A 27292-nucleotide genomic window follows, 5' to 3' on the forward strand; every position below is an offset into this window, starting at 1 on the left:
GTATATGTTTATGATGTATAACTGGTGTGGTGTTTGCGGACGAGTCGGTTCTTTGAGTCGGCTCTTTGTGGGTGAATTTGTGAGCCGAACTGAATATATTCATACATTTACATGTGCAGAATATTATACTTGACGTTTTCCTCTGTCCCTGGGCACCTCAACTAAATGTGTGTATTATGGATTAAAGCCCCTACTTGTTAGTTATTATTTTAACTAGTAGTTCCTATTAAAATGAGAGGAAATACAGATGTGCCTTCTAGGACAACAGTAAATAATGTCGTACATGTGCTGCAGTTGGTATAACACAGTAAATGTAAAATGAAAAGAAATAGATTTAATACATTTATGTAAGCAAGATTTTCTACCCTCGGTGAAAAGAAAAATAGATTCTAAATGATGCTCATTGGGTCGCCCTAATAATGTTAATAGAATATAATAAAAACTAACATTCATTCATTTTCTACCGCTTGTCCGAACTTCTCAGGCGTCTTTAGGCATCAAGGCAGGATACACCCCAGACGGAGTGCCAACCCATCGCAGGGCGCACACACATTCACTCCGGACAATTTTCCAGAGATGCCAATCAACCTACCATGCATGTCTTTGGACCGGGGGAGGAAACCCCCGAGGCACGGGGAGAACATGCAAACTCCACACACACAAGGCGGAGGCGGGAATCGAACCCCCAACCCTGGAGGTGTGAGGCGAACGTGCTAACCACTAAGCCACCGTGCCACCCTTATGACAGTACGTGTGTTGTGAGTCGGGTCTTAAAATTTCTTCTTTGCAAGGACATAATTCAACATGGCAATGTTGTTAAAATTCTCATCCGAAATATAAACTGTTTGTATCCTGTTTATATAAATTATCAAATTATTGTGGCATATCTTTAAGTATGAACTAGTCATGGAAAACCTGTATTTTTGAATTCTTTTCGACCATTGGGCATTCCTCTTGAACAGGTTTGGTTGGTGTCTCCTCTTGGGGTTGTCTCCATATTCTCATATAAATCATTCTAATAGCAAAGGACAGTAGTAGTGGTAGTCCTAGTCCTAGTCCAAGTCCTAATCCTAACCCTAAGCCTAGACATTGTTGGTAGCTGTAAGATGTGGGTGGTTGGTGCTCCGGTTTGTGGCTGTCAGATGTGGGTGGTTGGTGCTCCGGTTGGCGTTCTAAAGAAAAAAATGTTATTATTTCTTTTAGATTTTCCATTGAAATGTCTGTAGAATGAGAAAAATGTACTTATTATTTATTTAAAAGTACCTAAAATGTAGAAGCGTCCACTTAAACACAACCACACTAGCAGTCTACATAATTTCAAATAAGAATAATGAAGTACAGTTACATTAAACTTACTTTCCACCTCCAGCACAACAGCACGTGGGTCTCCCTCACGAGATTCACCATGAAAGATACACCGGTAAAATCCAGCATCAGACAGGTTAACTGAACTGATGTGGAGTGAGAGATCTCCATCCTGAAAGCCTTGTTGTGACACTGAAAATCTGCCTGCTGAGGCTTCATTGGGCTTTGCATAAATGTACTCCAGCAATTCTTTCCCTTCTTTCTTCCACTGTACATCTTTGGCATCAAGCCGAGTGTCTCCGTAGCACGGGAGGGTGGCGTTGGACCATTCAGTAGCCTTCACAATCCTAGGGTCTAACGGAGGCAAAGACATTCCATAATGCATTATAATTTTATTTTTGATATATTTTAGTGTCAAGCTGACACAAACTAGCCTGTCAGACATGTTATATACTCTTACCATAAACTTGTAGTTTTCCTTCACTAACGCATTCTCCATTACAGGTGCAGCGGTATAAGCCAAGATCGTTGTAGAGTGTTGAATTGATGCTTATGGAGAAATTTCCACTGCTGGTATTGCCCAAGAATGAAAATCTTTTCTGAAAGGCTGATTTGATCTCACATACCCCATGGTGACATTCAGCAATGGAGGCTTGAATGGGATGGGAGATGGTCCAAGTAATCTTTTCAAGAGAGCAGGTACATGGAAGAGTCACGGGTCCACCCACTACAGCTGATATGTCTGGGAAAGCGAGGGACTGCATCACTGACAGACAAACTAAAGAACCAGAGAGAAAATGTTTCTTTTATTGGTAATATGACATTGTAAAGGGGCATTAACCAGCAAGACTGAAGGGCTTATAGTTGACTATACAGTTTTGAGTACTAATGCAAAGCGTAATACCATATGTACACCGAGACCTACCAATCAGGAGGACGACTGCGACCATCATACTGGTTATGATATGTTCTTGTGCAATTATCCTGCAATGACAAAACTGAAGTTATTTCACGTTATAAAAGGGAATAAATAAGTCTTTCAATACATCTTTCACCCAGGCCCTGTATGTACAAAACTGGTAACGATATTTACATGAGAAAGATATCAAGGGCGTAAGCATCTTTTGATGCTTACAGTTTGATTGTCTGTAGGCACATCTACAGACCTCTTAAGATATGATGCACGAGTACTCAAGTTTGTATTAAAAAAAAAAAATCACAATCAGTTGTTTCTGATGACATCACTGGGATCCATGCAATTACCCAACATGTAACACGGTTGTAGCTACACAACCATTTTCATTCCCTAGAGAAATATTCATATCGAGGAAGGCAGTCTCGATTTTTTATTATGCACTTTGTATCTTGTTTGTATCACTTTTGTATCTTTGTATCGTGTCAAATCTACAGATTAAACTATCCAGGTTACACCAATCACTATACACAAGCAAATTTTTAAAAATTAAAAAATCCGTTAAAAAACCTTCCTATCCATTTAACTGTCTTAAGATTTTATTAAACGTCTCAGGTCCTTAATGTAAAAGGCCACATGTCTTTATTTAGTTTTTAATTCATCAAAACACGAGTTCACTCGCGCATGCGCAGTGTAACCAGAAAGGGACTCTAACGACTAAATATACAGTTAACAAAACGGTGTTTTATAATGGTGTCAGTTACTGAAAATAAGATGTATGTCTTCAGCTTTTCGTGCCAAATCTATTGTTCTCTGCACGAAACCATGAGACTGCTGAAATAAGCAACATGACCGACTCTGTTAGTGCCGGTAGTTTTAAGCTAGTTTGACACATTTTTATCTTTATGGATAAAAGGCTTTTCTGGTTAAAGTGCTACAGTAGTTTGATGCTAAAAGTAGTCCTGACTCACCTGATGTTGTTTTTTCGCTGAAATTACTTGCAGTTACCTGCTCCGTGCTCTCACCAACACTTAGTCAAACCCGTTGTTTTGCCAAGCGTGGTTGTAAAGTAAAGAGACGTCACAATAAAACTCTCTCTCTCTCTCTCTCTCTCTCTCTCTCTCTCTGTCTCTGTCTCTCTGTGTGTGCGCGCGCGCGCATGCGTGAGCGCGGACGGAGCGCGTGAGTGTGGAAGGAGCGTGTGAGCGTGTAGTGAAGGTGTGAGTGAATACTCTATCTTTATTGCTTTTTTCATGTTGTATGTTGTGTGATTTTAGTGAGCATAGGGTGGTGTGTAGTGAGTAGTGTGTGCGCGCGTGTGCGCGTGCGTGTGTGTGCGTGCGCGTGCGTGCGTGCGTGTGCGCGCGTGCGTGCGTGCGTGCGTGTGGCGTTGAAGCGGCTCGTGCTGAGGTCGGCACGAGCCTTTACTTTCCGTGTTTTCGACGTCATGGCTTTAACAAACCTGACCCGGAAACATGGGTTTAAGTTGCTACCGACGGTCGCGTGCACCGTAGAGGAGTGCGCCGCAGCAGTAGCTAAACTAATCGGCGGTAGGAGCGTTGTCTCTGCCGGCCGCATGAATAAGGCTGTGGTGATATTTGTAGACGAAGTTCACAAAGTTGAGGTTGTGGTCGCTAATGGAGTTGTGATCAGAGACACATTGATCAAAGTTTTTCCCCTCAGTAGCCCCTCGAAAAGGGTTATTTTGTCTAATGTTCCCCCCTACATAGACAATAAGGTACTGCTAGCTACTGCAACTGGCTAGATTTGGGGAAACGGTGTCTGAGATAAAGCCAATTACAACAGGCTACAAAGACCCAGAGATGAAGCACATTTTGTCATACAGCAGATTTGTGTATATGATCCTAAACAACAGGGATGAAGACCTGAACATAGTGTTCAAAGTCAAAGTGAATGGGGAAGAATTTGTCATTTTTGCAACTTCTGGAGTGTTGAAGTGTTTTGGGTGTGGTCAGGAGGGACATATGTTCAGGAACTGTCCTGAGAAAGAAGTTGATGGTGGTCAGGAGACAGGACTACAGAAAGAAAAAGATAAGCGTGACAGTGAGGGAAACAATGTACACACAGACAGGCAAGAGGAAATAACACAAGAAAACAGTAACACAGAAGGTCAAGAAGGAAAAGAGAAAACAAATGAGCCAGAAGCAGGACAGATGGAGACAGGGAAGGAAAATCCACAAGTTAATAATGACAATCCAGAACAAAACACAGAGACGGTTGGACATCAGAGTAGCGAGGAGTCTGTAGCTAAAGACAACACGGATCTGATCACAGCTGATGCAGGGTTCACTGTGGTCAGATCCAAAAGAAAGTATAAGGCAAGCGGTAGTGGCCTTCAGACTAGGAAGAAAGGGCTTGTTGAAACAGTACAAGAACAACAAAGTGTAAACAGTCAAGAAGCAGTGATGGAGTCGGGCAGTGAGCAAGACACCAATACAGACACAGACAGCGATGAGGACAAACTCACTAAGGATCAGGCAGGTACATACACAGCTAAGGAGATAAAAAGGTTTCTCCAAAAAACAAAGAACATGAAGGGAGTCAAAATAGACCAGCACTTCCCCGACAGACAACGTTTTGTAGACTCAGCTACAAACATAAGAGACAAAAATAAAAGTTTCACACACCAAGAAGTTTATCGTTTAAAAAAGCTTGTAACAAAAACAAGACAGGATTTGCTGTGTGATGAGGATGACAGTGCATGACCTATTACTCTGTGACGTAATGCTAGTCTGTTTCTATGTCATACTTTATCTCATGTCTGATTTTAACATTGCTTCTTTAAATTTACGTGGAGGAAGGGATGTTAAAAAAAGAACAGAACTGTATGAATTAATGAGACTGAAACACATAGATGTGATGTTTTTACAAGAAACGCACAGTGACAAAGAAAATGAGTCCAGATGGATGATGGAATGGGAAGGTGAAGTTGTTTTAAGTTCACTGAGTTCAGTAAGCGCTGGAGTGGGCATTCTCTTTGCCAAACATTTCATACCAGAATCTTACACCACACAAGAGATTGTTGCTGGTAGACTAATGTTGGTTGAAGCAAAATATGAACTTTTTAATCTTGTATTTATTAACATTTATGCTCCAACTAACGGCCCTGAACGAGTCTTATTTTTAAATAAATTATGTGAACTTTTATCCAGCTGTGATTTTAAAGACTATCTGTTTTTAGGAGGAGATTTTAACTGCACTCAAAATGATTTGATGGATAGAAACCACACAGAACCCCACGCAGCATCGAAGCATACACTTACACGTCTGATAAAAACCCATGATCTGGTAGATGTGTGGAGAAGGCAACACGGGAACGAGAGACAATACACACGGGTACATTGCAGAGACTATTTTATTTCGCTAGCTAGACTAGACAGGTTTTATTGTTTTAAACATAATTTCAATGTTTTTAAAACTAGCCAAATGACACCTGTTAGCTTCTCGGATCACTTTTTAGTCAGATGTAGAGTTTTTATTGCAAATTGTAAACATAGAAGTGCATACTGGCATTTTAATGTTTCTTTGCTGAATGATGCTAATTTTATTGAGTCTTTTAGATTTTTCTGGACCTCTTTTAGAAAAGAAAAGAGAGATTTCTCCTCCTATAGACAATGGTGGGACCATGGGAAGATTTCTTCATCTCTGGGTCTTTCCAAGTCATTAAGAGAGCTGGAGATAGATATTGTGGAACTCCAGGCCTTGACTGAGTCCACAGGAAATAGAGGACATTTTGAGAACCTCAAGGCAAAAAAAAGCTTTAATGGCGGATCTATTGGGCACAAAAGCACAAGGAGCTCTCGTCCGTTCTCGCTTCAAGGGCGTCAATGAGATTGATGCCCCCTCACGGTACTTCTTCGGTCTGGAGAAGAAGAACGGACAGAGCAGACTCATGCACACACTACGGACAGCAGACGGTCAAAACATAACCCACACTAGTGACATCAGACGGTACGCCACAAAGTTCTACAGGGATCTGTATGACAACAAGTACAGTGACAATCAAGAGCTACTAGAGGTTTTTCACAGAGGGCTCCCGAAGGTCCCCCCTGAGGAGAATGCTGCACTGGATGGCCCGCTGGTTCTAGAGGAACTGCAGGCCGCCCTGAACACAATGGCAGGAGGGAAAGCACCAGGAATAGACGGCCTGCCAGCGGAATTCTTCAAGTTTTTCTGGCATTAACTGGGGGAAGACCTGCTAGAAGTTCTCACTGAAAGCTGTGAGGAAGGCTGTCTACCCCTGAGCAGCCGGAGGGCCGTACTCACACTTCTGCCCAAAAAAGGTGATCTGCAAGACCTCAAGAACTGGCGTCCAGTGTCACTATTATGCACGGACTACAAGATAATGTCGAAAGCGCTGGCGTACCATCTCAGGAATGTTATGGACTCCATAATTCACGTCGACCAGACTTACTGTGTACCCAATAGATCCATCATTGATAACGTTTCTCTGATTCGGGACATTTTGGACGTCTCTAGCTCATTGGCAAATGATCTTGGTCTGATTTCGCTGGATCAAGAAAAAGCTGTTGACAGGGTTGAGCACCAGTACCTCTGGAAACTCTAGGGGCTTTTGGTCTCAACCCCGGTCTTATAGCAATGATAAAGGTGATGTACCAGGATGCTGAAAGTGTACTCAAGATCAACAGAGGGTTAAGCGCTCCTTTTAATGTAAATCGGGGAATCAGACAAGGTTGCTCGCTATCAGGTATGTTATATACTCTATCAATCGAACCGTTTTTACACAGATTGCGAATGTCTTTAACTGGTTTTATTCTTCCTGTTTTTAATGCTCCACGTTTTATCTGCATATGCCGACGATGTCATGGTTTTAATACAAAACCAAAATGATATCAAGGTTTTAGAAAATGTTGTTGCTGAATTTAGTCAAGTTTCCTCGTCAAAGGTAAACTGGAAAAAAGTGAAGCCGTTGCGGTAGGGAACTGGACCGTCGGCTTACCAAAATTAACAAATGGACTAGAATGGACAAAAGATTTCAGATACTTAGGGATCTTTTTAAATGATGAAAAGAAAAACTGGGAAGGAGTATTGGAAAAAATAGAAGGCAAATTAAAAAAATGGGAATGGCTTAAACCAAATATGTCACTTAGAGGGAGAGTGCTGGTGGCCAACATTTTAGTAGCCTCTACACTGTGGCACCGCTTAGCCTGCCTGGAGCCCCCCACAGGCCTTGTTGAAAAAATTCAAGCAGCATTAGTTAATTTTGTATGGGACAAATTACACTGGGTCCCTCAGTGCGTTCTCTTCCTCCCTAAGGATGAAGGAGGGCAGGGCCTTGTAGATATCCGGAGCAGAATTGCAACTTTCCGTTTTCAAACTGTACAAAAATACCTGATCGGGTCTGATTCCCTGATATGGAGAGATTTAATGAGTTTTATTCTGCAAAAAGTCAATGGTTTTAATTGTGATCGCACTTTATTTTTAATGGATCCCAGTGTTTTAAATGTTTCTAACATGTCTGTTTTTTATAAAAGTGTATTTAAAACATGGACTCTGTTTGAACGTGGATCCCAAGGCCCGGCGGTGTCACTGTATTGGCTCCTAGAAGAGCCATTAGTGGGAGGAGGACGACTGGACATCGGAGACACTTCTGCAGGCCTCACACAAACCCTGGTGTGCCAGAACTTCACGACCTTGAGGAGACTGGTGGACACTGCAGGACCAGACTTCAAGGACACGAAAGCAGTGGCCAAAGAACTCGGGCTACGATCACTGCGACATGGAAAACAACATCAACAAATGGATCAACAAGTTATTGAAAGAAGAACTGCTTCTATTGAAGGAGTACCACGAAGGGACCGAAACACCCGATAAATGCGACCCTTTCCCAGAACTGGAACTTTTACCGAAGCTTCATGGTTTTAATGGTTTGTACCTCGATACAGAAAAAAGACACGTTTTACCAATTTATGAAGCAAAAGGAAAGGAAATATACAAATGTTGTGTGAAAACTGTAAACAAAAGAAAGCTGGATGGGAGGAAAGACACGGTGTGGAGGGACAAGCTGGGGGTTTTAGACGACACTAAACCGACATGGAGAGTTTTTTATAAATTGCCACTAAGAAAGCGAGCAGGTGATTTACAGTGGAGAATTTTACATGTGGCGGTGGGGGTTAATGTTTTAATCTCCAAGTTAAACCCTGATGTTTTAAAGACTTGTCCTTTTTGCACAGAAACAGAAACTGTTTTTCACTGTTTTTTACATCGCAAAAGACTTACATCGCAGACTCTTTTAGTGAAACATGGTCCCAGGTAGGTTTTATCTTTGGGGCTGGGTATAAAACAAGAGAAAAACAGAAATGGGAACTGATCAATTTTATTGTTGGAGAGGCAAAAATGGCCATTTATATGAGTCAAAAAAACAAAATAGAGAAGACAGGATTGATCAGTCCCATTTCTGTTTTCAGGGCTCTAGTGAAAGCTAGAGTCAAAATTGATTTAAATTTTTTTAAAGCAATGAATGATTTGGGCACTTTTATGTTGAAATGGTGTTATGCAAATGTTATCTGTTTTATTGATGATGATGAGCTAATTTTTAACACCCTTTTACACTAAAAAAACATATTTTAAGATAAAGTGCTGCTAGTTTTTAACATTGTATTGTAATTTATTGCTTATTTAATAAAGCTGAGTTTAAAAGTCAAAAATCTCTCTCTCTCTCTCCCTCTCCCCCCACCCCTGGTGGATATGGTTGGACCAGACCTCAACAACGCTGAGAGTAGCTGCACATCTAAAGTGAGATCTAAACTCATTGTAGCACAACTACTCCACAGGTGGAACTCTGCCCTCTCACAAGAGGAAAAGGAAATGCTAAGGGCGTTCTGTGGAGGTACTGAGCAGCCAGATGAAGATGATCCCTTTCCTGAACATACTTTGTCTCCAGACCTAGAGGGAAGTACTGGTCACTTTTTAGACTTTAAAAATGTCATGAATATGAATTTTTATGAGGTTTCTGGAAAATGTTTTTAGAAAACGTGTGAAGTTTTTTTTTTTTTTAAAGGTCTCCATGGCAGAGTCGACACACCATGGTGCTCTGTCCTGGAGTTGGGCGAGGAAGAGCGACCACAGTGGAGATCACTGTACAAGCCGCCGTTAACCAAGGGATCTGGAGATCTACAGTGGAGAATCCTGCTTGGCATCATTGCTGTCAACGCTTTTATCTCAGTTCTGTGTTCAGAGACAAGTCATGAGTGTCCTTTCTGCCTCCAGAGTGAGACGATTTTTCATTCTTTTACGCAATGCTCCACATTAAAACTTTTTAACCTCCTGCAGACTGTTTTTAACGTTTTTAATAGACGTTCTTTAGTGCAAACTTTTATTCTGGGTGTAAAACACACACAGAGACAAACAGAATGTCAACTTTTAAATTTCACTGTGAGCCAAGCAAAAAATGGCGATTTACATGTGCAGGAGAAGATAGAGCAGACAGGCAGCCACGATGTTTTAATGATAACAACAGCAATGATAAAGTCCAGGATTTTAGTTGATTTTTTTATTTCTATAAAAAAAACTAAAAATTTGCAGTGTTTTGGAAAAATCTGTTGCCATAGAAAAGCACTGTGCTGTCTAAAAGATGAAGAGCTCCATTTTGCACATTTTCACATAAGTTGTTTTGTTCACATAAAGAAACAGTTTTTCATGCTTTTATCTGCAGTTTACAGTCACTGTTTGTGTTTTTACGGAGCATTATAAGGTTGTTTTTACGTTTATTTTACTGTTCAGTGTTTTACTTTTTGGTTTTATATATGTTAGGAAACACAGTTTCAGGTGCCAAGGGTTAGGGTTAGCTGGTTGACTTCATCTTCGGTCAAGCGAAGATGGCAATATACCTGAGCTGGAAAAAACAGATTGCACACAACATTGACTGTGAGGCCACAACGCTGATAAAGTCAAGAATTTTAATTGATTTTAATTTTTGCAGAAGTATAAATGATGTTGATGTGTTTAAATGTGTGTGGTGTTCGGAGAATGCTTTGTGCTCTGTGGAGGAAGGAGAACTGAACTTTGCACCAGAGTTCAACTAATCACCCATGTTTTACTCAATGTAGAAAGCATCTTAACATATTTATTTATTTATTTGTCACCATGAAGTTTTATAATATGTGACTTGTGTAAATAAAGTGGTGTAAATGTAAAAAAAAAAAGTGTCTCTGTCTCTCTCTGTGTCCTTAATAAAAACAGCAACAGCCACTGCTTTGATAAAGCTTTATTTGAAGCACGAAGCTTTATTTTCGTTCTTTCTTTTTTCAACATAGGAAAGAACTATAGCAGTAACAGCCCTCGTCACATAATTATAAACCCTGCAGCAATAAAACTAGTGCAATGGACAGTAACAGGTGCAGAGTCAAATAATTGAAAAACATTCAAATCTTTAAAACATTATTTTTTAAAAACACCTGCACACACATACACACGCACACACACAAAACTTGTATTTTACAAATTAAACAAGTACATCATGTATGAGCAATAACACTACCATAATGGCAGCCCTGAAACATTCAGGCTCTGACTTAAAAATCTTTCCTGGTGTTCTGGATGCAGGTTATTCTTCTTTGTCCATCGCCAGTCTCTCTACAGAAACTACTGGAGAAAAATCCACAAATAAAATGTCATCAAGAGTATTACAGCAACCTTTTATTTACTCTTGACAATGACAAATCTAGCTTTAATGAACACATTGCATGTGGAATCTACACTTCATAATCCCACCAGCATGCTTAAATGTGTCTGTCTCTGATCCTGCTACCCTGACCCTGCCACTGTATGTGATTGACCTGAGCTTGGTGATGCAGGACTCTGATTAAGAGTATGGCTTAATCTCTCTCATAAACACAGAGTGACTTAAACACACACAAAAAGACTGTTTGCACACTTGCTTTTTTAAAAAAAAAGTATTTTTGGCTTTTTTTAATTGTTTAAGTGGGTAAAAACACTGGTCATTTGCAGCGTGTGATTTACTTTGTTTCCGTAGGTTTTTTGTTTTGTGGTACAAAGTTGGTCCAACATGCTTAGGTCAATGTTGTTCCACCATAGCATAGTGGTTTGAGCCTTGCTTCTGGTGTAGGTTCAATTCTGCTGTCAGGCATTCTTACTGACAACCAGCATTAAACTAGTAGGCTTTTTTTTTGTTGTTTTTTTTATCATTATTATTATTATTATTATTTAACTATGCTGGTACAAGTTTAATGCAAGACAAATATCCAACATTTAATGTGTATGTTGCTAAATCTGGCTTTATTCAATTTCCTGCAGGGTTGTCTTAGTGTTACAGCCCAAGAATGTCACAAGACTAAAGTTCGACAACCTAAGTACCTTCTTCGTGGCTCAATGAGTAGAACACCAGTCTGTCATGTTGTTCATTGTAGGTTCTAATCAGACTGTTTCTTTTTTATTATTATTCATTTAATGAGTAATGTTCTGATATAGGGGTTGGGGTGAGTTTGGTTAAAACAAAACAAATCCTTGTATAAGGCTTCAATAGTCCAGTGGTTAAAACGCTAACTGTACAGTACGTGGTTTGTCATAGATGCACTTCTGGGGGTTTTCTGGACAGTCTTCTTCTAATGGAGTTTCTATCAATGCAGTTTTTCTATCAAAAACTGCTATCAATGTCCGAGGTTGTCACAAGATATAAGTCCAGCATGCCACATCCAGTACAATGCTTCCATAGCATAGTGGTTAGAGAATTGCTCTGTAATACTGTATGTTGTTGGTTCAATTCTGGTATTATTCTGGTTTCTGCTTTGTTTATTTTTTTAAATATATGTTCTGGTATGCATTTTGGTGTATGCATCTTAGAATTTCTATAGCATAGTAGTGTGAGTAATGCACTGTTGTAGTGTATGGTGTGTTAAAATCTGACTTAAGTCAGTTTCCTTGTAATAACCAGTCTGTTTTTTCCCTTACACATATTGAGTCAAGGCTGATTTAAGCTTGTGTGCCAGTGTGGTTTTGGGGAGTTTTGTGATGTTGTAGTTAGAATACTGCGGTCTTTGTTGGTGTACGTTATAGGTTCGAACCTGGCTGGAGTCAGTTTTTAAGTAACTGCCAGAGTCTGAGCAAATCTTTCATTTTATCTGTTACTAGTAAAAGGATGACGACTCTTGACTGTCCAGTTGGATGGGCCTCAATCTGGATCAGTAACGGAGCTCCACTCAACTCAGGCGCCAGCTAGGTGGAGGTAGCTTACCGGTATGATCTGGTATTATTAACAATGATCTAGCTGGACCGTTTTGGGTTGAAGATATACTCAAATCAACTTCCAAACTTATTGCCAGTTTTATAAAGACGCTTTATTTAAGCAGCAGTAACGGTAAAAGTCTGCATCTTTAAAGAAGACTATGACTTTTATGCAGGACAATGCTAGCCAGTAAAGGCCTAACAGATGAAAGAATAATAAAAGTGTCCTCTTCCTCACCTGACTGTAAACCCCATCGGGCCCTTTTTAAATGGGAGATTTGCGGTAAAGAAAAACAGAACACTTCTCTGAACAGTGCCTGGGAGGCTGAGGTTGCTGCACAAAAAGTTAATTGTCAACAGATCAAGAAACTGACAGACTCCATGAATAGAAGGTTTATGAATGTTATTGAAAAGAAGGGTGGCTATATTGGTCACTAATAGCTAGTTAGTAGACAAATAGTCTAATAGACAAATAGCCAAAACCTCAGTTTTACTTCCTTAAATATTCAGGTTTGGGGTTTAATAACATTTTGGATTACCTGAGTGCACAGTATTTGTTCAAGAATAAAATGAATCCTCAAAAATACAACCTACCCAATAATTGTGCAGACAGTGTAAGGAATAGCTGTTAGAGGCCTACGTCTCGGTACCGAGCCACGACCGCTAGGAGGCGAAAATGCATCAAATTCATTGTAACTTCATTGTAACTTTTAAGCATTAAATCCTCTAAATACACGGTTAAATTATATATTGTTTGAAAGCTTAGACTCTCAGGATTTTATTAAGCGCACACACACAGCATAATATGATTTATAGTAATTTAAACATTTGATAGAAAATTGAACTAGGTGGCGCTAGTTCGATCTGTTTACTCACTTTTAAACGCTGGTCTTTAAATTTCCCTTTCTTCACATTGTCACCAATGTTAATGTATTTTCCAAAACAAATGCTTGTAAAAATCCCCGAGAGTCCAAAAAACTTGAAAATGTAATCCTTTTAATCCAAAACGCTTTGCTCGCTTCACAAGAATTATGTGTTTGACCGGAAACTGAACACGAAGCTTCACTTCCGCCCTTTGTTGGACTCCTACGTCTCATTGGACACATACCAAAATTTCAAAACGCGTCAGATTTGTAGTCGAGGATGTGACGAATCAAACAAGCCCTCGCATGAGCCAACCAGTGCCTGTGCGGCAGAGATAGGCAGCTAAGAAGCCAATGAGGTCTCTCCATGCTATGTGGGTGACCCGCCCTTTGACTGACATTTGCTCCGTCCAGGAAGGATCGCTTCTAGTATTTGGTTGATGCCGAGCATGAAGTCCAGCTCAACACTCAAATGTTGTATATACATGTATAAAAATGAATTTAAAAAAATAATTCCCACCAAATTCCACACGAGGGCGCCATACCAGAAAAAAAAACATTGAAATGTCTGTAACTTTAAAAATGTATTTAAATTTTTTTTTTGCTTGTGCATAAAGGACACCAGCTGGAAAAGCATAAAACCTGTGTGTCTGCCAATTTGTTTTTGTTCGCTTTTTTTCCCTATGGTTTTCTATGGCAGACTATAAAAGCACTAGGATGCTGGTGGACCAAACCAGGCACCAGATACTCACACATGAATGGTATTAAAACCAGTAATCACACAACCTTCACAGCCCAGCATGTGCACCACTGTATGTCACTCTTGCCAAATCTAAAAAAATGTCATTTTTCTCATTAGAATGCAACCTAAATGTAGTTTAAATAGTAATACTAAAATAATTAATTTTGATTAAAAAAAAATCATGAAACAATGTTATTTTCCATATTGTGAACTTTTTTATGTGTTATTTTATTAAGTCTCAGTTAAATGAGTGTGATTATGGCTTTCTGATTTACCCTTTAAAATGTTACAATGCACTGAATTTATGTAGTTTCAAAATACAACACTGGTATGTTTAAATGTAGGGGGAAAAGCTTACTTGTGTACAGCTAACAAGATAATCCCTTTAGTAGGAAACTCTACTTTTAGTAGAAGTTGGTATGGAGTGGTAAAAAGGAGGGTAATCAGGTGGGCACCCTGGTTCATCGACGGTTCATTGATTAAAGCCCACAACGTCTCTAGAAGGCTTAACGGTGTACCCAGCATCCCAGGTACACCCTCCTTCCATATCCCTGATGGGCTCTGCATCACAGGGGCATCCTTCTATCTAACTGCATACCATCTGTCTCTACCTTGCTGCCCAATTGGGGTCATTATGCTTGATCCAAAGACAGTTACTGCTTTTTTCAGCAGCACTTGACTGACTTGATGGCCTGTTGAAATGTAATCTGAAACGTTGATGGCCTGTTGAAACAATGGCCGTCTGCCCAACGTAATTCTGTTGTAGATTCATTTGGTGTACTTTGTTACTAGTGGGAATAGTGGGGATCAAGAAATTTATAAAAAATTTGGCCACATCATAGTCATCATACCAGAAAAACAACGGAGAGGCCAAATTTACAAACATATTTGCAAACTAATTTCAGAATGCTGATATCATTTACAATTTTAATTTTCACTAGGTGATAATAGTTTACTTAACAGTATATGAGATGGGTCTCAATATATCTATCTAGTCACCCCTGGGCCCAACGTATCTACCTACAAATCAGTTTCATTTGTGATACAATATAACATCCTTTTATCGCTCACATCTTTGAGATTTAGAGCCCTACATAATTCTACTGTGTTAAATCATTCAATACACAGAGTGATGCACAGGGATGCAGAGAATATACTTTAATGCAGATTATGCTGTAATGACTCAGTGTTACACCTTCACTACATCTAGAAAACCAACCACTCGCATAAAAAGATCAATCCTCTTACCTCTTGATTCTCTTCATGGGAAGAAAAAAAAGTGTGTTGGGAGCCGCAAGTAAAGACTGAGAGATGTGGAGCGTCCACCAAACTGCTGCTGTGGCTTGCAGCTCAGCCCAAAGTGAAACAGCCACAAACAAAAAAAACAGGAAATGCCTGAAATGCAGCCCCTACATACCCCACAAGCACAGTGACCTCTGCTGGTCTGAAAGCACCTAACAATGATGCTTTCTCATAACACAGCTCCGTGTCTTATATTGTGCCTTTCTTATTTTGTTTTCTCTGCTCTAATACGCCCAGATAATGCCAGTTCTTTAGCATAATAGTCAAATAGCTACTCTGAGAACACGGTCAGAACAGGATGTGGTGTGGGTGCAGGGCTAACATTTCAACGAAGCGGAAACCATACCAGAGTCAACCGGAAAACTAGATCAAGGGACCAGCAGGTGTGGTTCCTGTTTTTTTGTAATAAAAAATAAATTAAATGTGTTGACAACACTAATAAAGCTTATCCAATCTGACGCTAGACGAATACACACAAGGGATCATGCTATTATAGAAGACACACCCGTGCTGTTAAACATTTTAAATAAATAACCCCCACATACTGACCATTCAGCTGAGCTGTGGTATAAAACTGAATACCTTAATAAAGTCATGCTTATGGTTAATATGGCACAGAGATGAAGAACAGTCGTTGATAAGCATCGCGATACTTTGCAAATAAGAGATAAGTCATGACAATTATACAAGTGCCTTTCTTTATTAACAATTAGACAGAGCCTTAAAACTAAGACCAGACAAAAGACAACACTGACATGCAACAAAGAAAAAGAGCTTTTTTTAGTGCCACAATGACCCTTAATTATACAGTAAAAAAAAACAAAAACACTCCAACCTAAATGGAAAATCCCATTGAACGCTAGACATCAAATGTCATCCCACTTGTGTTGTCCAAGATGTCATTTCAGCTCCAAATGACTGTCGATTGATATTGTGGAGGTCCTGTTTTTATTGATGTCTGGACTGTTAACAGATGCAAAGAGTCAGATCAAAATGCTAGCTCACAAATCTGTAACCAGTAACCAAGTAGCCAGCGTAAACAAAGCAGCGTCCCTTCTTCACTCAGGTAACTTTGCTAGTTTCTGCTGGGTCACAATCCATTTTAAAATGCAGCTTTGTTGCTCGAGGTTGTAAGTCGACTGGTTGTCTGTTGTAGGTACGTTGGACAGAAAGCATACAGACTCCAGAGCTGAAGTGAAGATAGCATCCGTTTTAGACAAGCTGGACTGAAGCTGCCTGCAGGTAACTCTGCAGAAACTGCAACGCATCAGCATTTAGACTTGTGCTCAGCATGGACGTGACCTGGCCAAAGAAAGACAAAAAAAGAACAGGCTTGTAACTATGATGGAATTTTGCCATCACAAAACTTTAATTACTTTACGTTTGTGTGTTCTCATATTTAGTACAGAAAATATGCTCAAATGCAATGTCTAAAAAATGTGTTAATCACTCAGCAGTCACAGAGTTTATGCATATTTAAATGAATGAAATCTGATTCCATCGTGACAAACTTTTGAGGCATGACTGATTATGCATAAGCTCATTATCCATATCAGGTTTCAGGGTTTACCGCAGAAAATTTGTTAGTTAAGGCATTAGGGTTTGGCGGATGGGCGGGGCTTCTTTGTGAGATAGACCACAGAGTCTGTACTACATTTAACAATTATTTATTTAACACTAAATATAAAATTTTAATAACATAAATAAAGTGCAAAACAACATTTAAAATTTTGCAGACACACGTTTTATCAACTGGCTAGTTATACTCTAGACAGTGAAGGACCACGTCTTTCTCTTATTTCGGCCGTGTGGCGCGCGTGTCTGCGCTATTCTTCGAGATGCACTCGATATCCTTTTGTGCAGCGGAATTATTTATTTTTTTTGGACAACCTAGTTAAGGCGGTAGGGCTTCCGAGCTTAGGCGGGCCGCCTTAACTGAAAAGCGCTGCGGGAATCCCTGAGGTTTGGACAGCTTTAACGCGAGTCAGATTGAAACTGAATGACAAACTGTTATTATAGCTACATCCCCAGTTATAATAACAGCAAAATCTGACCCTGGTTCTGATGTGTATTGAGAACTCACCCTCCCAGGGCAGGCTGTGGACAGTTTGTATAAAGACTGGGCCAGCAGGATTTTAGGGTTGCTCACAGCATCTCCAATAGGATCGTGCTCCTTCTTGCCAGCGAAGGCCAGCTGAGAGAAGGCAGTCTGGTAACCCGGTGTGTCCTCTATGTCGATGAAGTGCTCGTCGTCAGGGATGCTGTCGTCCTCAGGCAACTCAAACAAACCGATTAGGGCTTGGAGTACAAGTGGCCTAAAGCAAGACATTAAGTGTTTACAGAGGTAGACCACAACTGGAAGAAGAAAAACTAAAGTACTTACAACTAGAGTCTCGAACCAATTACACAAAACGGCATGTACTTTTATTTATTTATTTATTTATTCATTCATTCAAACCACAGGGCTTAACACGCTCATTCTTATCCTCTACACATTTTCTCTGTATTATGTATTTTTGCAGAATTGATATATTTTGCCTAGAATTAGTTTGAGCTTTAGGACACTTTGTACACAAGTCGACGTCAAAAAACACCACCGTTAGCTTACCACAGCTTGGTGTACTCCGTGTCCATCATGGCTGGGCACTCTGTGAGGATTTTGGTGATGCCGACCGCACAGATCTTCTTCTCCACCTGCCCTGATACTTTCTGTACTTCTGGGATCACAATTTTCTCCAACACCATGCCAAACATCCTGACAATCAAAAACAGCAAAAGTGCAGCTTTAATTTCAGCCTCAAAGTCACAAGGAGATACAAAGTGGAATACAATTCAAATCTTTGCGTAAAATGAGTGTTATATTAAATTCCAACAAAAAAGTGGTACAGTTTGTATAATAAAATAATAATAAAGTGTCTGGGTGTGGCCTAATATTTTAATAGGAACAAAAAAAACGCTTAGAACTAAGACTTGCAACAGAAGTGCAGACCATCAGGACTGTTCATCGACATGGATCACCAGTGGTGAGCAAACACCTTTTTGTGGTACAAGTTTAACAAACATCATTACTCACTTTGGCTGGATGTCATCAAACATCTCCTGCAATGCAATCGCCCCATATTTTACACAATAGAGGTTAATGAAGACAAGGAAGCCTGTAGAGAAAGCAGGAAATTGTGGTAAAGAGTCTGTACTCGTGTCAGTTTTAGCAGAATGAATCATCTAAGCGGTGTTCCCTTCACTTACTCTTGATGAACTTTGTGGTCTTGGAACTCTGCAACCTTTGGAAGAGCAGGATGAAAATCTGCTTCCTATACTGACTAATTGATTCCCTGGTCATGGAAGAAATGTAACAATTAGCACCAAATAAATAAACAAACAAACCTAAACTGCACAGTATATTTCAGGGTTTGTGATGATCACTCACGGGGGCATGTGCTCCACTATGCTGTTAATCAGGTAAAAACCCTGGTGGTCATTAGCCTTGGAGGCAATGAGCTTCTGGAACACGCCGAGGAGACCGGGCTGGAGCAGCAACGCAGGAAGATAAAACATGAAGCAGCACTTTAATCCGACACGGTGGTGTGTGAAGTCTTGATACATTACACAAGCCAATAATGGACTCAGACGCTGTAGCAATGTTTCTCTCTTGTATTAACACACCTGACTAGACAGGGTATTATATTTCATTGTAAACTACTACTTTAATGGATCTTCATCTATTGCCAGCTCACATCAAATTGATTTTATGTTGCTCGTTTCTGGTTGTTTTCCTTTATTTAGTTCTCTCGTCTCGTTGTTACTTTGGTATTTTCCACTTATGTAATTAAATGCCATCTCTCAAACGTGCAATTATTCAGATTTCATCCCTATTTGGAAACTACAGAAACAAATCAATAGCGTGTAATCAAACACTCACGATCTTATCTGCGGCCGAGCTGGCGATGTTGCCTCCTCCTTTCTCTAGGTAGGCCTGCAGGAGGCGCACCAGAGGTGGGATGTTACCTGTGCGCTCCCACAGGACAGGCTGCAGTAGGTGAGGGAACAGAGCCATGTAGGTGGAGGGGATATCATTAGTGTGGATCTCTAGCAGTAATGACATCACCTGGAACACGTACGGCACAAACTCTGCATGGGGCAAATAAGAGACAGACTTACTTTTACTTAAACCTTATTTGTAGGCATTAGCATTGATTCTCATCACACGTTCGACTGCATCAGCAGACATCGCAATTTTCATAAACTAAGAGAAGGCATTCTGTGGTCCCTTTACCTCGAGGTGTTCCTGATGTCAAAATCTCAGTTTTACAAAAATCAAACTAAGATGTGTGTTGAGGATGCTTACTAGTGGTGAGAAAATATGTAGCATGCAGTCAGAATTAAAATGTGAAACTGCTGACTGGTGAAGTGGCGTCTACGCACCCTGCACATCGTTCTGAAGGATCTCTGTGAATACGGGGAAGAGGGCCTCCTCAAAGCTGCCCACAGTCACAGGGTTTGCCTTACAGGTGATCCGGATGGACAAGCACAGTGACTCAAACAGGTAGTGGTTGAAATGGGGCTTGCTGGGATTCTGGAAAAACAACAGTGTCGACTCTTTACGAGACTGAAATTAAATTTTAAAAATCTGCAACCAATCTTGAATACTTTTCTTGGAATTTTTTATAATCAGACAAATATTAACGCTCCACAGATTTAGCAGTTGTAAACAACACACTAAAGAGGTTACCATTGCTTTATTACACATTTAGAGCTTACTACTTGGCTTTACAGATTTTTTTTATCTGCACATTCACTTAAAACAATGTACCATCCTGCCTTTAGGACCAAGTCCTCCTTGGGAAATGTCCCCTTTATTGGACGGCGTTTATTCTGCGTCCCGTCTGCGTGTCCACGGTCATGACTAGAGACAGGGGCTGTCAGACTGGACACTGTGGACAACCATTCCATTTTTGTTCTTCAGCTGTCTAAGACTGCACACGTGATTTTCTTACCTTGCTGACTAAAAGGAGCTTCTGAGTGAGTGAGCCAATCAGTGTAGGGATGTAGGGAACGATGGCTTCCTGGAGAAGCGAGAAGCTACGCATGATGGCTGTAAACCACATCAAATAAGAACTAACGTCAGTTTACAAATAAATATGAAGAAAACTATTACATGCACAACAAATGTATCCCACAAATTCAGAAAAAGCAAGCTGTGTGTGTTATCCAAACTGGAGACACCTTTCATGATGTACTCATTCTCTGATGAGCCAGGTAATGCCAGAGCATTGAACAAGTTGTTGAGGAGCTGCTCTGTGAACGGTGCAATCTCAGCAACTGAGAAGCTAAAGTGTAAAGTGGGGGATGAACAAGAACATTAATTTAGGACCATGCATGAATGTTGCCATTATCGATAACTAAACGCCATTAATATTCAAAAAAAAAAAAAAAAAAACACATATCAGATGTAATAAACGACAAGTCTTCAGTAGGTTCAGTAGGCGTAGACGTATACTAAATAATAAGAACGATCCAAACCGGAAAATGTTACGTGCATATAAACGGTTCTATGGTGTTCTAGATGAGGTGGGAATTTGGCAGCACTCACAGTGTGGAATTGTTGGCACCCCTCATGGTGAAGAGGCGCTCTAAAGCGTGAGCTGTGTAGGTGTGCTGTACTGTGCTCTCGGCACTCAGGTGAGTAATCAGCAGAGGAAGAGTCTCGAGCAGCTGCTCCTTGGGAAGCTGAGAGGTCCAGATGAAATAAACAAGGTTAAATTATCACCCGGTTACCTGAGACAGATGCAATCACTTCAATTGCTACGGACACGTAAGTGGTGGCATTCGTGTGTGACGCCGTCAAACACACAACCACAAACACAAAGCTTGGGGGAAAAAAAACAAAAAAACAATTACAAATAGAGTACAATGTAACAAAAAGGCAAACCAGTACATACCTGACTTCTGAAGGTCATGACATATTTAATAGCATCCGCTTTTAAGACAGGAAACTCATTCACTGTAAATAGAACAGACCAAAATCTGTGTTATTGTAACTCCAACAGTGCAGCTATATTAATCTGGATTAATAAGTGAAACCTATTTACCATTGGGAGACCTCAGGTCTGGTAGAATATGGTTCACAAAGAACTCAGTCAGGTTCACCAGCTCGTTGGCTTGGGTAATCCCATGCTGCTCAAAAGCAAAGCCTTAATAAAACAACTTTTTTTTCTTCTCTCCCTTAAGTCAATCTAATAATCAGCATTATAAAGGTTGTTTTATAATGGTTCCACAGAGACTTCTGCACAAATTAAAGGACTAATAAAATCCTAACCTTTTGTGTCTGGGCTTTGGATGCCAGAGATGTTACAAGGTAGATTGCGGCATCTTTGTGCTTCCAGTTCACTGCTGGGTTCTTGGAGTACTCGTTCAGCATGGAGTTTACATAGCCGGAGAAAATGGCTGTCACTGGGCCCTCAAAGAACTTACAGAGCCCTCGCACCAGGTCACAGGCAGCGCGACGCCTTGTGTCAATGTCTGAAAAGAAAAAATGTGCCGTCATGGTTCTTAAAATTTAAATGTATATACATAAAGGTGTATATAAAATAACACACCTAAGCGCATCATTAAACGGTATTTAATACAAGTTTCCGTTCATGGAGGACCTTAAACAAGTTCATACCTGAGCCTTCAAGGTCTCTTATAATATACTCTTCTGAATTGTCCTCAAATGCCTCTTCATCCGCACCTGACCGAACGTCGTTAAACACACACTGATTACAAAGGCAACAAAGCAAAATATATGCAAAGGCAAAGTAATACTAAAAAAAAAAAGAAAAAAGAAAAGAAAAAAAACCCAGAAAATGCCGCACATACTTCTGAATTCCATGTTGGGGACGATGACCTTTTCACAGATGCTGGTGAGAGTATTCTGATCTTCAAACAGATGTTTGTAGTGTGGCCTCTCACACACCGATGCCAGGAACTGGATAGCATTGCTCACAAGCTGTGGAAGCCAAAAATAATCCCCATGTTTCACAGGAGAACTCACTGAGCAGGATAAATCATTCCGATCTGCTGAGTAAAGGCTAGACAATGAGTTGGCTAACATTTAGGATCCAAAGCTAATCCAGAACTGTAACTCACCAAGTCATATTTGACCTCTTGCCCCGTGGTGACGAGCAGGTTCCAGATGGCTGTGACAAAGCGAGGCAAGTAGGGCTGAAACTCCTCGTCGTACTTCTGAGCATAAAGAGCGGCATTATCGCAGATCTGAGATTTCAGCAGCTCCAAGAGACCAGCTTCCTCCTCATCCTGAAACATGAACAAATTACGGTACAAATTCTTATAAATAATAATAATTAAAAAATAAAGCACCCACACAGCAAGCTCTGGTAAAATACCTTAAAATCATAACAGCCTATATCATGTTACCTTGGTTATTATATAATGATCTAATAATGAAATTTAAATCTCAGTAGACATCCCTACGGTTCTCTTGTTTACTGAACGTCTCCCAAAATATATGGGTAGATAACGAGACAAAATTGGCACGGAGCGCCCATACTTTAGTGAAAGGTGCATACTCAAGTGTTTTCCCTTATAAGCAAACAAGCACGATGATGTCAATGTTTTGAGTAGACGAGAAACACAGACTCACATCAGTTTGTAAGAGCTTGTTATCCAAGGTTAATAAATTGTGAAAGTGTGTCATCCAGGTCTCCATGTTGTCTTCAAAGAACTCTGGAAGATCCTAGACACAAGGTAGAGGAAGACAATGTATAAGCAGACGATTGTATGCAACAGGTACTGCCCTAAAATTTAGTAAAGGTGTCATACCTGGAAGTTTAGACTGTAGAACAGCTTTGATATAAGTGTCAGAGAGGAAAAGAGGACTCTCAAAGCGTTAACGTCTGTAGCGTGAGTCTGACAGAGGTCAATTGTAGCCTATAAGTGGAGGAAAAAAGGTGAGTGCTGTGAACGTTTCCACTTTAACAGAACAGCTAGAGATAAAGGGGTAAATAAATAAATAAATAAAAAAATTGCGCTGTGCAATTACCTTAAAAAGCTCGGTAAGAGGCTGGGCAAAAGTGTCCAACACCAATTTGATCTCTTGCCACAGCTCATTAGACTTGAACTCATGCCGATACCTGACAGAGAAAGATATTTAACAGATGCCTGCATCCACCATTAGCCAAGCTGCTAAAATGAGTTGATGACTATAAAGGGAGCAAGAGATCAAATGTCTTTTTCTGGGGAAGAGCAGCAGATGCAATCAGATAAAAGCCAGAAGCTATGACTTCTTGACCAATCACCAAGTCATCGGACCACTTTCTCCAGCCGAGGCTGTTTAGCACGCTTTGGAAAAGTGCACTTTACAAAGTGATGGTAGAATGGAGTTCTGACATACCGTTTAAAAAGTGAGTGAGCAGTACGAAGCACACCATTGATGATGTGAAAATCTCCGCTCTGGAAGCGTGTCACCATCTCTGTGAGGAGATCAGGCCACTTCTGAGGGAAATCTTCTCGCCCAATGATGCTGATAGCATCGCTCAACTGAGGAAAAGCAACAGGGTCAAAGCTACAGCTACTCATAGTGAAGCACTCGAAAAAAATCACTGCCAGACCGAAACTGCTGCATGTTAAACATTAACAAAAACACACACGCACACTATATTATATATATCAGCCTAAATGCATTTCATTATAGAGAAATAAAGGAAACCACTTAGCTCATGAAAGTCACTAACACATAGTCCCCCCCCCATAAATAAATAAAATGATACACACACAATTGCAAATCCATCATCCAATTCACCACATGTACACAATTATACTTAAAATACTGGCCACGTTTTCCACAAAAGAAGCAGGCAATTATATAAAATCTAATACAGAACAAAAATGGACACTTTTTGCTTTGTGAAAACATGTAGTATAATATACTACAAACAATACATGATCATACATTAGAATTATATAATAACATATTTTTGTGCCTGGGGTCTATCACTGAACCAAGGCTGAGAATCATATTATTAAAGGATATGACAAAAGTGACTAAGCTAACTAAACTGTTATAACTAGTGCAACATGCAATCCTCAAGACGAAAACGAAGATGCTATTCAGACTCAAATAACATCTGTTCATGAGATGAGAAGACACCATAGCTCATAGTCAAAACATTTCTTCCTTTGTTGAAAATGAAAAAGAAGAGGATTATCAGAAGAGGTTTCAATTTGATTCTATAGTCTGTAATGCCCATAAGTAGTGTCTTATTTGTTGTTTGCTGCTATATTATTAGCTGCTAATTAGTTGTTGCTTCCCCCCTATATAATTATTATATATACACACACACACACACAAATATATAAACATAGCTTAGCCAAGAAAAACATGAAAAACAAGCACACCGGAACTTAAGTTGGCCCCACCATTTAATTTATACTGTGCCCTTACCTGAACCAGTCAAGCAAGCCAGTATGAAAGTTCTTAAACACATCAAATTTTGGGGGAAAAATGTATTTGCCTGATGCTCAGCTGGGTGCGCAATCCCATAGTAACATTAACATCAAAGCTCCAGTGCAAAACTCCAAAAGCATGAACCATGATTAAATTTGGTAAAGAAATATTTCTTTTTTTTTTGGATAAACCGAACTTTAACTTGCTTCATTTTCAGCAATAAAGAAACCGAGTGTATTACATGGACAGAACATACTGATACCTGTTTCTGTATTTGCTCTGGGCTGGATAGCATCAAATTCACAATGTTGGCCTTGATAGCTGTCCGATCAGGATCTGAGATTTTGTTGGGCTCATCTTCAATCTAAAAAGAAAAGAAAAAACACAAACATACATGACGAATGCTCTAAACATACCCAGAGCTTGTAAGCATATTCGATCCTCTCGACAAAGAGAATTTCAGAAGCACAGCTCGGACTCACTATACGCCAGTTCCTCTTAATGTAGTTCTTAAAGGTGACTGCTGCACAAACTCTGATCACGTCGTCTTGGGACTTCTCGAGCGTCGTCAGCAACAGGATGGGGTAGTTCTGATTTCCCTCCACCGACTCTAGAAACTTCTCGGCTGCAGAAAAGACCAAATCTTCATGAAGCATACACTAGTTATGGTTCACAACAACAATGTTCATTTAATGTTCATGTAGCGAAATTATACCTGGACGCCTGACAAGCGGATCAGGGTTTAGTGTTTTCCGCAAATACTCAGTCAGAGTTTGGAGGTTGGTGTCGTTTAGCTCCATGTTAAGCTGGAGAAGTCAGAAAAGGAACAGTAAGGTTAATGAATAGTTATGACCCATGAACTCATGCAGAACTAGCTAGGTCTCCATCTTGATACGACTGCTGCATTTGATTTGATTACTGACTGCTGTTATGGCCTGTAAGAGAGATTAATCAACATCACAACACAGTTATGTTTCAGTAGACATTTCCACCAGCAAAATAGGCATTTATTACAGTAGAATCCCCTACGTAATACTAAACCCCCGACGTTTGGATTTAGATGTTTGTAAGCTAGATGTGATTAGAGCATTAGTGCATGTGCAAGGCCTTTAACTCCTCCGGGTTGGTTTAGTATCTCAGCCCCAGCATGCTTCATCAGAGCCACCTCACATCACCAGGCTAACACTTATAACCTATCCTGATCTGAAAGCTAACTCCTATATTTAACTAATTCCCCAAACACTACTGCATTCAATTAGTGTTACTAATTCATCCGCAAAGGAACCATGGTAACCGCTTAGCTGAACTAGCTAAGGTTGTTACTTTGCTTAGTTTATCAAGAAAGCCTTAAAAAAAAGCTTGCTCAAGCTGTGCACATTATTGTGATATATTCGCCTGAATTTTAGCCTAATAACTACAAATATACAACAAGGAAACGCTCTGAAATTGAAGCTAAGCTAACGCTACTAGCTAGCACAGGGAAAACGCTCTGAAATTGATGCTAAGCTAAGCTAACGCTACTAGCTAGCACCGTTAGCTTTTACCTTTCAAACCGTCAGCTAACTTGTAACACGGTTTTTAAAAATTACACACGAGTTACATTGAATTTGAGAAAGGAAGGTTATATTAACCCTAAAAAAAACATGTATTTAAAAAAACAACGGTTATTGACTTACCGTATTCTTTATTATCTTTTTTTGAGAAAGTACTGTGATTAGCGGTGGCCGAAGTGATGCACAAACTTCAACCGCTTTCAAATGTCTCAGACAACTACGCGGTCACGACTTGGCGCACGCGCAATGTGACACTAGCGCGGCCCCGTATCCAACACCATTGCGCCCAATCCCAATCCCAGGCACCTTAGTGCACTAGATAGGGTGTTTAAAACCAGATCATAGCCATATCCTATGTTGTGCACTTTAAATAAAATAAAGATAATTTCATTTACCTATAAAAAAAATAATGATTTAATCGAAATTACTTTCACCTACAATATTTAAATAGCAGTTTTCATATTTACATTTGGTAAATACAGGGCTCTCAAATTTTGAAGACAGGCCAGAATGACATCTCCAAACCCCCCCTCCCCGTTTCAAAAACTGTGTTTCACCAGGACCACTGACCACATTTTAACCAAATACAAAGTATTTGTTCAATTTGCTTTTATTCATTTGCGTGCGTGCGTGCGTGCGTGTGTGTGTGTGTGTGTGTGTGTGTGTGTGTGAGAGAGAGAGAGAGAGAGAGAGAGAGAGAGAGAGCTGTTTCGTGTTGAGGTTTTGTTCAAACCGACCATCGCAAATACCCTCTTTAATGAATGTTGTTTTTTTTTCATTGGTTGTTGCGTTAAATCCTACCCATATACAATAGTGCTATTTTCTGATTGGCTATTGTGTAGCCTCTTTTTTTGATTGGCTGATAAGTGTCAGGCTTGACTAAGAACTCCAGGGTAGATGCGCCTGATTCCTGCCCGGTTCCATAGAGACAGCGGTGCGGACTGA

The 27292-nt window shown here is 40.0% G+C and overlaps 3 protein-coding genes across 27 annotated transcripts; 1 reads left to right on the top strand and 2 right to left on the bottom strand.

Annotated features, from left to right (window-relative positions):
• Positions 1-314: 314 nt before the first annotated feature.
• Positions 315-15449, bottom strand: LOC113661867. Of its 2 annotated transcripts, none has more exons than XM_027176350.2 (5): positions 15296-15449; positions 2231-2289; positions 1766-2083; positions 1357-1659; positions 315-1172 (listed from the first exon to the last, which is right to left on the bottom strand). In XM_027176350.2, exons 1-5 carry the CDS (start codon positions 15310-15312, stop codon positions 901-903), a joined length of 969 nt encoding a protein of 322 aa, XP_027032151.2. In that variant the 5' UTR covers positions 15313-15449; the 3' UTR covers positions 315-900. The 2 variants fall into 2 exon arrangements, with proteins under 2 accessions (XP_027032151.2, XP_027032152.2); XM_027176351.2 differs by lacking the exon at positions 15296-15449 and adding an exon at positions 3190-3310.
• On the top strand, positions 3377-9526 carry LOC125139265. Of its 24 annotated transcripts, none has more exons than XR_007138365.1 (4): positions 3377-3438; positions 5421-5575; positions 5800-8512; positions 8961-9526. XR_007138365.1 is itself a non-coding variant. In XM_047802624.1 (3 exons), exons 1-3 carry the CDS (start codon positions 4042-4044, stop codon positions 9094-9096), a joined length of 897 nt encoding a protein of 298 aa, XP_047658580.1. In that variant the 5' UTR covers positions 3548-4041; the 3' UTR covers positions 9097-9526. The 24 variants fall into 24 exon arrangements, 1 of the variants encoding a protein (XP_047658580.1); XR_007138348.1 differs by lacking the exon at positions 3377-3438 and having other exon boundaries at positions 3545-5575; positions 5800-8334; positions 8415-8512; XR_007138356.1 differs by lacking the exon at positions 3377-3438 and having other exon boundaries at positions 3545-5575; positions 5800-8334; positions 8415-8512; positions 9034-9526.
• A 579-nt stretch (positions 15450-16028) lies between the features above and the next one.
• Positions 16029-26628, bottom strand: cse1l (CSE1 chromosome segregation 1-like (yeast)). The gene is made up of 25 exons (XM_027176439.2): positions 26471-26628; positions 25510-25600; positions 25277-25419; positions 25057-25158; positions 23742-23887; positions 23391-23481; positions 23171-23278; positions 22992-23084; positions 22478-22645; positions 22208-22337; positions 22014-22079; positions 21666-21868; positions 21439-21523; positions 21289-21350; positions 20940-21076; positions 20573-20676; positions 20344-20441; positions 19772-19922; positions 19269-19477; positions 18777-18874; positions 18596-18681; positions 18423-18504; positions 17958-18104; positions 17433-17664; positions 16029-16651 (listed from the first exon to the last, which is right to left on the bottom strand). The coding sequence occupies exons 2-25, from the start codon at positions 25592-25594 to the stop codon at positions 16562-16564; spliced, it is 2916 nt and encodes a 971-aa protein (XP_027032240.2). The 5' UTR covers positions 25595-25600; positions 26471-26628; the 3' UTR covers positions 16029-16561.
• Positions 26629-27292: the final 664 nt, after the last annotated feature.

The sequence above is a fragment of the Tachysurus fulvidraco genome, chromosome 2, assembly GCF_022655615.1.
Source record: "Tachysurus fulvidraco isolate hzauxx_2018 chromosome 2, HZAU_PFXX_2.0, whole genome shotgun sequence".
NCBI classification, from domain to species: domain Eukaryota; kingdom Metazoa; phylum Chordata; class Actinopteri; order Siluriformes; family Bagridae; genus Tachysurus; species Tachysurus fulvidraco.

Coding starts and splice junctions, on each gene's coding strand:
- LOC125139265 (XM_047802624.1), top strand. CDS start 4,042: ATGAAGCACATTTTGTCATACAGCAGATTTGTGTATATGATCCTAAAC. Junction 4,721..5,420: donor ACTCACTAAGGATCAGGCAG/GTACATACACAG, acceptor ATCTGTTTTTAG/GAGGAGATTTTAACTGCACT. Junction 5,576..9,033: donor ACGAGAGACAATACACACGG/GTACATTGCAGA, acceptor ACTACTCCACAG/GTGGAACTCTGCCCTCTCAC.
- LOC113661867 (XM_027176350.2), bottom strand. Junction 1,660..1,765: donor AGGAAAACTACAAGTTTATG/GTAAGAGTATAT, acceptor TGCCTCCGTTAG/ACCCTAGGATTGTGAAGGCT. Junction 1,173..1,356: donor TGTTGTGCTGGAGGTGGAAA/GTAAGTTTAATG, acceptor TTTTTTCTTTAG/AACGCCAACCGGAGCACCAA.
- cse1l (XM_027176439.2), bottom strand. CDS start 25,594: ATGGAGCTAAACGACACCAACCTCCAAACTCTGACTGAGTATTTGCGG. Junction 22,646..22,991: donor ACAAGCTCTTACAAACTGAT/GTGAGTCTGTGT, acceptor TTCATGTTTCAG/GATGAGGAGGAAGCTGGTCT. Junction 22,080..22,207: donor CCCCAACATGGAATTCAGAA/GTATGTGCGGCA, acceptor ACGTTCGGTCAG/GTGCGGATGAAGAGGCATTT.